Here is a 9058-nt window from a genome sequence, read left to right as displayed (position 1 = left end):
TTATTTCACGCCGGTTTTCTGTGGGGGTGTGGTACTTTCCCGGTGCGAGCTGGCCCAATTCGTGCCGAAGCATGCTCGTCTTCCACATACAATTAATAATTGAAGATAGCATTCAAAATTATTAAATTAAAATTTATATATACAAACTCATTTAGTAAATGTTATTTTGTAAAAAAAAAACTTAAATTAATTAATATTTTTTTCAAACCTAACAAACCTAACAGTCAGTTGATTTAACAGGTATTAAACACTCACCATTTTGAGTTTCGATTAATGCATTGTATTTATTCAAATTGTTGCTGATCGTATTCCTAGGAATGTTGTAAATTTCAGCAGCTTCTGCACGGCTCATTTTGCCACTTTTCACCGCCTCCATAGCTTCTCTTAGCTCAAGTTGGGTGTATTTTTTGTAAACTTTTAAGCGATCTGCACCTCTTCTCTTTTTCGGCCATTTACGTTTAGGTGGTTCTGTTGATGTCTCAGTCCCTTTTGCTGAAATGCACAAAATTGATTATTATCTTGGTCACAAGTCACAACCCTTCGCACAGTGTGCGCATCACGCCTCGTTGTATATCAATGACTATAAATGTTTGCAATGTAAAAATAAACACTATTTATTGTAAATATATTAACAAAAATTTAGTATTTTACATTTAACTTATTACTGGGGTCAAAAGTTTTGACCAAAAAGTTTTTTGTTTTGACTCAAAACTAACAAGAAAGAGGTGAACATAGAAAATGAGCTAGGGCTGTCTACGCAATATTCTTGTACAATGAACTCGGTACCCGAGTGCCGTTGATATGATAAACAAAATCAACTTAATTGTAAAAAATATATATATAGGTGAGGACAACATTTTGATGATATGTCTGCCACATTTTTATCATAAAGATGTTGACATTTTTGATTTTTTTAAGAAATATGAAATTAAACTTCAATAAAAAAACTAATTCAATGATCATATTTGTAATTATTGATGGATATTTTCTTTAACTTTATATTAATTTTTCTATGCAGCTTTGCTCTTTATTTCGCCTTTCTCTTTAGAGTCTTTATTTGTGAATACCATTTCCTTTACCTCATATTTCCATTCCATTAAAATATACACATTCCATCCATTAAAATAGGTAAAGGCGCAAGTTTTAAGGAGTCTTCAAATAATCCTTAAACATGTCGAAAACTTAGAAATTAAAGACTTTAAACGGATTTGCGAGCGTGGTCATGGAGAGACTCGCTGTAAAATGTTCGAAACGTCGGGTTATTAATATAATGAATAAATGACGTTTAAAATCCGTTTAAAAGTCTTTAATTTCTAAATGTATAATACTCGCGTAAAATCAAACACAAGAGAATACTATGTCGAAAACTGTTTCATCTACAGCTTTTCTGTTTTTCTTTTCGCTCTCCGAATAGGACAAACGTATCGGACAGAGAAGATATATTCCAGTTTTTCTAAATGCCGCGACGACATTCTGTGGGCTATTTTCCTTTAAATTTTCCATTTATTTAGACAATAGGTGGGGAAATTATTATTTTTGGATGAACGTTTGTTTCCATCCATCTGTTTTTATTCATTGTAAGATTATGTTTCTTTGAGGTCGGTCGGAAAAAAGCAACATCAAGCGGTTGCGTGCTGTGGACTGAGTCCACCGGTAAAAAAACCAAAACGAATGCTTTTTCTTCACACGTTCTAATTAAATTAATAGAGAAGTGCGATGATAAAATGTCGCCAATAAGACATTATTTACCAGGTTTGTTTAATAAAAAAAAAACGGTAAAACAATTCTTGTCACCCAATCCTCGAATATGTTAGCATCAGACCATCCAGTTTTTGTTCGATTATAATAAGCACATTTTTGCACATGTTCCGTCCAAGTGCGATGTTAGTTCTGTGCTTTATACACAACATATCTCCTGCAGCTGTACAAGCTATCATCTATACTAATATTATAAAGCTTTTTTTTGTTTGTTTGTTTGTTTCAACGCGCTAATCTCAGTATGGTACGTTTTGAAAAATTCTTTCAATTTAAGATAGCCCATTTATTGAGCGAGGCTTTAGACTATGTACTGTATGTGTATGTACCACGGGCGATGCCGGTGCAGACCGCTTGTAATTGATACAGCAGCTCTTCGATGATTCATCACCCTCTATGCGTATTTTTACTTATTTATAATCACTTATATTATAGAACTTTCAATAGACTACATAATACACATGAAAATATATACACAGTAATAAAAAGTATTATACACTGTAAGCATGCAATTTTAATATTGCAACAAAATAAATGATTAGGCACCATGGTAAACTTGTTTTTGACAATACTAGAAATTATATTTCTTTTTACCTCTTTCTCTTTGCTATTTATCCCTGACCTGTGTCTGTTCATGATTATCATCTTTTATATTTAGCCTACAGGCTTATCTATTTACCCCCCAAACTTCTGAAAAATGGACTAGTAATTCGAGCATTTTAATAGAAAAATGTAAGTATGTAAAGTTTAATTTACTATTTATATATATATAACTCAGACATAATTAATAGATTTCTCTTATATAAGAATCACTTATATTATTGTCACTTACATTATTCAACCAGCAATCTATTTACTCTGTTTATTTATATGTTACGGGATTACTTATATTTTCATAGAATCTATCTATAGAATAAAAAGAACATTTTGTGAAATACACATTTTTATAAATTTCAAAATTGAACTTTTACTGATGCAAAATTTGATTATTTATTGTACAAAATACTTACTCTGAACCAAAAATTTGTGTTTATTTTGAATAAAATTTATAACAATTTTGTAATTTTACCTTCAGTTTCAGCACAGTTATCAACTTCTAACTCCAAATATTCTACTTCATGATATTCATCAATGTCTTCTGAAGATTCAACTTTAATATCAACAGCAACATTATTTTTAAATTCCAATGCCACTGCAATGTGAAGCAATATTTTTTAATCATCCTTATTCATATCAGATATCATATATACAATTAAGAGGCTTCACTCACACAGTTAAGCAAATTAAAATTTATTATTAGTACTGAATTTCTGGAGTGATTAAAATATGCATCATCCCATAGGAATCAAATGGCCTAAGTTTCTGTTATCCTCCTATCTATCTCCAGGCAAAAAAATCATACCATACCAATAGTTTTATAACATTAAAAAACAATTTAATTAATGCAATTTTATTCTTCTTCTGTATACTCTTAAATTTATACCTTGCTGAAGCACTTGCTCAGATGCAATAATCTCCCTTTTAAAGTTGAGAGCATCCCGCAAGCGCACTATGCATGCACTGCATATAAATTCATTTTGATCTTTGTTTTCCCACTGAAATTGTAATTCATAAAAGTTAAGTATTTGAATCAAAATAAAGTAGGATTTTGATTTTTATGTGGCTGAAGCATGACACTTTTCTTTATTGTAAGAGATGTGTTGAATTTTCTGAGAAAAGTATATAATAAACCTGAAACTATATAGTAAACCAAGAATACACTAATTTGGTAGACAAGATTAATCAGTCTCTTTTGTATGATGGGGAAACGATAAATTAATATATAAACTGTAACTTACACTCAAGGAATAGCATTCTTCAAGCATTGCGCCAAAAACTTCCACTTGACCATCATTATAATATTCTTCCCATAAATTTTGGAGATTAACGTCATCCAAACAACACTTACAGCGTCCTAATATCTCCACATTTTCACGTTTGACTAAATCTAAATCCATATTTTAAATTTGTGTCTATAATAGCTATAAAATTATTGATAGCAATTAGCAGACGTTCTGTTTTTATTTCCTTTTATTTAATATACTTTTCGTTACTAAACATTTAAAAGTAAGAATTGCACTAGGGTCTAAATCTAAAACTTAGTTCTGAATTCAGAAAATGCTATGCACTAGCTTTAAAAGTCTAGGCTCTAGCTATGTAACCACAGACTACAGAATAATATATCAAAGTACTCTGTCTCTGTGAGAATAAGTAATGTCACAATGTAATATGATTATAAAATTTAAATGCCACATGTGTAAAACAGAGAACTGTGAAAGAATTATTGAAATTGGTCCGATTAGTAGTGCGCGTTCAAACAAAGAAAATTTCAGCGTTGCATTTTTATTAGTACGTATTTATTTGAGAAAATCATTGATTACCGGTTTATCGTTTACGCCTTATCCTTATAGAACTCTCTGGTTTACGCTCCATGCCTGTTATTTTGTTTTTTATTTGACCGACTTTAAAAAAGAGGAGGTTCTCTTCTTAACAATTTATAAAGCACATAAAATTAAGCTCGTACTATGATTTGTCTTTACCTTTCCGTTTTTAGCAAAATCACATCTCGATACATCTAATCAAAATCTAATCCTTACCCTTATACTAAAGCAGACTTGAGACTACTCATATGCATCTACTTACTAATTTGAAGCGATGAAGTTTGGATTTGGGTACTATCAAAGGTACTATATCTATGTTAAATGCACAGGCTTTAGATTAAGAAGGAACTAGTTACTCAGTAAGTTAAATGTATTCTGTGCTGAAGACGTCGTTGGTGTCACAGAGTAAGCTTATACTGCGGTCGGTTTGTAAACAAACCTTTCACTGTCACTTTGTGAGGTTATTTTAAAATTATGTAATATAAGTAAAATTTGAATACACATATTTAGAACCCTTATATCCTATAATGTCTAGTAGATACAGATTTTTTTTACGAAGATTGTATCAAGTTAAATTTGCTCATAGATTTAATATATCCAACGTGTCAATTCTAAAAATACCGCACAAAATTGGATTACCATGTACTCTAGGTTTTTCTATTTTAACATTAATTGGATTAGAGAAAAAACTTAGCGCGGAGGATGAGTTGATTTTAATGATTAAACATTGCGTTTTATTTATACAAAGAAATGAAAATGCAAAGGCAGAGCAGTTGCTTCATGTTGCATTAAGACAAGCACAACAAATGAACCATGAATCGGGTATTACATATATTTATGATGTAATGGCAAACCTGGCCCTTCAAAGAGAACGCTTGGATGAAGCAAAAAAGTTATTTGTTGCTGTAGCACAAAGACTTATGGCAAGTGGAGCTAAAGACGATGACTTACGTGTTGTTCAAGTAAGCGTAAAGCTAGCTCGAGTCAGTCATTTACAAAAGGACTATACAACTGCGCAGTTAGGATATGACTGGTGTTTAGAAAAAATTAGGGAAGCATACAACAGTAATCCTTCTCAAGAACTAACGAAGCTTTTTGCCATGGCTGAGGATTGGTATGGCCGACTATTTATTGATTGCAACCAATATGACAATGGTTTTAATTATATGCTGAGTGCTTATAACAAAATGAAAGAATTAAAAGATGTGGATCCAGAACATATTGTCGTTCAATTGAATGACTTGGGCACAGTTTGTGATCAAATGAATCGGGTTGATGACTGTATTAACTATTTATCACAAGCAATTGATATTGGGAAGACTCTTCCTGAAATGGAAGATTTAGGTGCAATGTATGTTAACCTAGGAAGAGCATATATAAGGAAAAAAATGTTGGATACAGCTCGTCGTTACTGTGGACATGCCTATAAATTAGGAGTTGCTAAAAAAAATAATGATATTAAACAAGAAGCAGCACAATGTATGAACGAAATAAAAAATGTAGTATAAAATGTATTTAGACTTTATTTTAATGTTAATATTATTCAAGAAAATAAACTGTGATGGTTAACTTTCACATTTTTGTAATTATTTCAAAGAACAAGAGGTCTTTAAATTCATTAAAAACTATGTTTTGTATACAATCAAAGTATTTAACCTGGAAATAAAAATTACTTATCTAGAAAATTATTGCTTAAAAATTATTGAGCACTTTCTTTTGTGACACTGAATGGTTCTGCAACAATTTCTGCGTGGGTGTTGGAAATAACAACATCCTTGACGGGCCGATCGTTGGCTCCAGTTACAGTCTTCTCAATCTTGCGAACAATGTCCTGTTGACAATATAACCAATTAATGCGATGCTTTTTAAAAACATGCTCTATATCAAGTGAAATAAAGCATAGTTTGACGATAAACAATATCTGGCCTGGCCTCTGTAGATTGCTAACAATGGCATAAGTACTCTGTCAATTGGAGTCTATTCTACTTCCTAGCATTCAAGAATTAAATTGACTTACTGCTACTCAGGGGCATAATAAGCAGAGTATTTACCATTGTGTTTGTACTACTTAAGTGTCATATGGATATGATAAATGAATATAGCACTAAATCTTTCTTGTTTGTACAACTTTGTACAGCTTTGAATCAGTTTATATATAATGGAGCCTTGATTACTTTCAGAATTATTCACTAAATAGTTAATAGAGACATACCATTCCTTCTAAGACCTTGCCGAACACTACATGTCTGCCGTCCAACCATGGTGTCTTTGTGGTAGTAATGAAGAACTGGGAACCATTGGTGTCCTTTCCAGCATTTGCCATGGACAACCAACCAGCACCATAGTGGCGGAGCTTAAAGTTCTCATCTTCAAATCTTTCACCATAAATACTGCGTCCTACAAAAAGTAAAGTCATGATTATTTTCTGTTTAATTAAATTAAGAATTATTCATAAAATTTTAATAGGAATTTTTTATTGTTTCATTATTTATTTTTATAGTACCTACAGTATTGTGACTATTTTTATTGCCCATTAATACATTCTTGATAAAGAGTTGTTACAAAACCCAATTAATATAGCAGTTTATGCAGAATCTAAAGCATTTGTGTTTGCTATAGAAAAGGAATTATCCATTTTTGATTTATTTATAGATAAAAAGAATTAAACATGAAAAACCTTACACAGATTAATACAGTGTGTATTATAATATAATAATAATAATAATTTCATTTATTTGAGCAACTATCAAGATTCATTTTGTTAGTAACAATATGCTTAAAAACTATGTTAGTACATTAAATTAAAAATTATCCTATTATGTACCTATCATATATAAATACATCTCTCCAAGGAGGATAATACTTATTGTTTATAGTATATGAATAAATTTCTGACTGATTTATTCAAAGATTAAAAACAAATCCATTATTAATTGATCCAATCCATTATTTTAACAAAAAAAATTGTACCTCCAGTTCCATCTCCTTTGGTGAAGTCACCACCTTGAATCATGAAATTATCAATGACCCTGTGGAATTTGCTCCCCTTGTAGCCCTCTCCCTTGGGCTTTAGTGCTAATTGGTAAAAGTTCTCAGCAGTTTTAGGAACAGTTTTACCAAAAAGGCCAATGGTAATGGTACCAAGTGGTTCATCACCAACAGTTATGTCAAATAGTACCTGCAACAAAATAATTTTTGACATAATTAGTTTTGGATAATCCCACGAGATGTATAAAAAGAAACAAGAGGAAAAAACTATATTTTTAAGTATAATTAAAATTTTTTATAATATAAAATAATAATAAATGATAAGAAATACTTTATAATAAAAGTTCAACTGACAAAAAAAAATATTTAGGGGTAATTTTACTTTAAAACTGCAATTGAATAAAGCTACACAACAAAGGATAAAAAATACGACATCCGGAGCTTTATTTCTAAACGTCATCACAAGGTCGCTGACCTTATCAAGTTTATCTCATCTTTGTTAGTTCTAATAATACTGAGATTATTGGAAACCGGTATAAAATTGTTTTAAAATGTAAATATAAAATAAGATAGAAGTAAAATATGCCTATGACTTTACCTTGTGAGTTACTTTGGGACCTTTGGGAGCTTCATCTGACCAAGCAACAGTCGCGATTAAAAGAAGACCAAGCCCCGTGGCTAGAATACCCATGATTAAAATTAATTTTATTTTTCGTTTGAGTATTTTTAAAACTTAATTTTACGCTTTTTCTCAAATGTGTAAGACTTCTAAGAAATAAAAAAAAAATTATATACAATAGCGACCGGCAACCAACACGATGGATGTTCGTAATTCGAATGTAGGTATTTAAATTTTCAAATAATTTTTGCATTTGTCAGTCTAGGGTACACGTCATGATTGCTAGGGATGACTCGAGAACCGATTTTGTTTAATGTGACGATTTTGCTTCTATGATGTTATGCTTATCTGTATCTATGGTCTGTGAGTAAAAGAACATTTTGATTTTTGACAAACAAACACTATATTTATGGTTTATTATGTCTTTTTTGTTTCGACAGTCGTCGTATTTCAAATAAATTAAATAGGGAGAAAGTGAAAAGATTCGTAGAATTTAAGAAGAAAATTTTAATATCTTATAATGCCAGACAAGAGCTGACGCTATTTACTATCTTCTAATTTGATTATTGTGGTGCAAGTGATGATTCCTTTCAACGAACCTTAACATAATTTCGTAACAAACTAAATGGCCCAGAATTAAAAGTGTAAAAATGTTTGGTATTAATGGTACTGATTTCCCACCAGTGAAAGAAGATACGTTTTGCAAATATGTTTTATATTACGAGATAAACAACTCAAGGTGATTAACGTCATATTATTTTGCTTAGATTTATGTCATTTGCAATATGTTTTAATGTATGTAATATTTGCTTACAGGGTTCGTATTTGGGATTTAATTATATTGATACCGAACGCACTTTTTGTACTATTCTTAGTGGTTAGATTTAACAAAGCTCAGTTAAAATTGCGTGCTACTAGTAGCCCAATTTTTCTGACTTTTTATTCATTAGTATGGGGAAATGTTATCATCAGTTTGATAAGATGTGCAGTGTCCATGACTGTGAATGCAGCTATGCCCCTTGGAGGTCTAATTGATAAGATCCTGTGGGTCACTGTAAGATTCTTCCTACTTGCAACTGAGATGAGTGTGGTAATTTTTGGACTTGCTTTTGGTAAGTGAAATCAATTATTTTATTAGTTTTGTTATTATATGTGATCGTTTTGTGGAATGATTATTGAGAAATTGAAGTTACGAGAACTAAATATAAGATGGGACCTGTTTTTCCTGATTGAGTGTTTTGGTGATGAATGCTTATGTTTACCTTTTCAGAGGATT

At 31.1% G+C, this 9058-nt stretch overlaps 4 protein-coding genes across 7 annotated transcripts in view; 2 read left to right on the top strand and 2 right to left on the bottom strand.

Annotated features, from left to right (window-relative positions):
- LOC119832081 (zinc finger protein 43-like) overlaps nucleotides 1–3953 on the bottom strand; it is a 6414-nt gene extending 2461 nt beyond the window's left edge. The window contains exons 1-4 of the mRNA XM_038355693.1: nucleotides 3594–3953; nucleotides 3239–3350; nucleotides 2825–2947; nucleotides 256–492 (exon numbers count right to left, since the gene is read on the bottom strand). Coding sequence (XP_038211621.1) covers nucleotides 256–492; nucleotides 2825–2947; nucleotides 3239–3350; nucleotides 3594–3752 — 631 coding nt within the window. The 5' untranslated portion in view covers nucleotides 3753–3953. The remainder of the gene's footprint in view (nucleotides 1–255; nucleotides 493–2824; nucleotides 2948–3238; nucleotides 3351–3593) is intronic.
- Nucleotides 3954–4586: 633 nt separating this feature from the next.
- LOC119832088 (tetratricopeptide repeat protein 19 homolog, mitochondrial-like) lies at nucleotides 4587–5750 on the top strand. Its single transcript, XM_038355703.1, has one exon. The coding sequence runs from the start codon at nucleotides 4703–4705 to the stop codon at nucleotides 5681–5683; it is 981 nt and encodes a 326-aa protein (XP_038211631.1). The 5' UTR covers nucleotides 4587–4702; the 3' UTR covers nucleotides 5684–5750.
- Nucleotides 5681–8000, bottom strand: LOC119832089 (peptidyl-prolyl cis-trans isomerase 5-like). Its single transcript, XM_038355704.1, has 4 exons — nucleotides 7762–8000; nucleotides 7146–7353; nucleotides 6388–6572; nucleotides 5681–6006 (listed from the first exon to the last, which is right to left on the bottom strand). The coding sequence occupies exons 1-4, from the start codon at nucleotides 7852–7854 to the stop codon at nucleotides 5875–5877; spliced, it is 618 nt and encodes a 205-aa protein (XP_038211632.1). The 5' UTR covers nucleotides 7855–8000; the 3' UTR covers nucleotides 5681–5874.
- A 95-nt stretch (nucleotides 8001–8095) lies between these two features.
- LOC119832087 (transmembrane protein adipocyte-associated 1 homolog) overlaps nucleotides 8096–9058 on the top strand; it is a 5437-nt gene continuing 4474 nt past the window's right edge. For 3 of the 4 annotated variants that reach the window (XM_038355701.1, XM_038355699.1, XM_038355698.1), the window contains exons 1-2: nucleotides 8096–8521; nucleotides 8599–8894. In XM_038355701.1, the coding sequence (XP_038211629.1) occupies nucleotides 8433–8521; nucleotides 8599–8894 (385 nt within the window). In that variant the 5' untranslated portion in view covers nucleotides 8096–8432. The remainder of the gene's footprint in view (nucleotides 8522–8598; nucleotides 8895–9058) is intronic. The other variant, XM_038355700.1, reaches the window with a different exon arrangement.

The sequence above is a fragment of the Zerene cesonia genome, chromosome 14, assembly GCF_012273895.1.
Source record: "Zerene cesonia ecotype Mississippi chromosome 14, Zerene_cesonia_1.1, whole genome shotgun sequence".
In the NCBI taxonomy this organism is placed as follows: domain Eukaryota; kingdom Metazoa; phylum Arthropoda; class Insecta; order Lepidoptera; family Pieridae; genus Zerene; species Zerene cesonia.
This window is presented reverse-complemented; position numbering and strand designations above follow the sequence as displayed.

Coding starts and splice junctions, on each gene's coding strand:
- LOC119832088 (XM_038355703.1), top strand. CDS start 4,703: ATGTCTAGTAGATACAGATTTTTTTTACGAAGATTGTATCAAGTTAAA.
- LOC119832089 (XM_038355704.1), bottom strand. CDS start 7,854: ATGGGTATTCTAGCCACGGGGCTTGGTCTTCTTTTAATCGCGACTGTT. Junction 6,573..7,145: donor CAAAGGAGATGGAACTGGAG/GTACAATTTTTT, acceptor TACTTTTTGTAG/GACGCAGTATTTATGGTGAA. Junction 6,007..6,387: donor GCAAGGTCTTAGAAGGAATG/GTATGTCTCTAT, acceptor TATTGTCAACAG/GACATTGTTCGCAAGATTGA.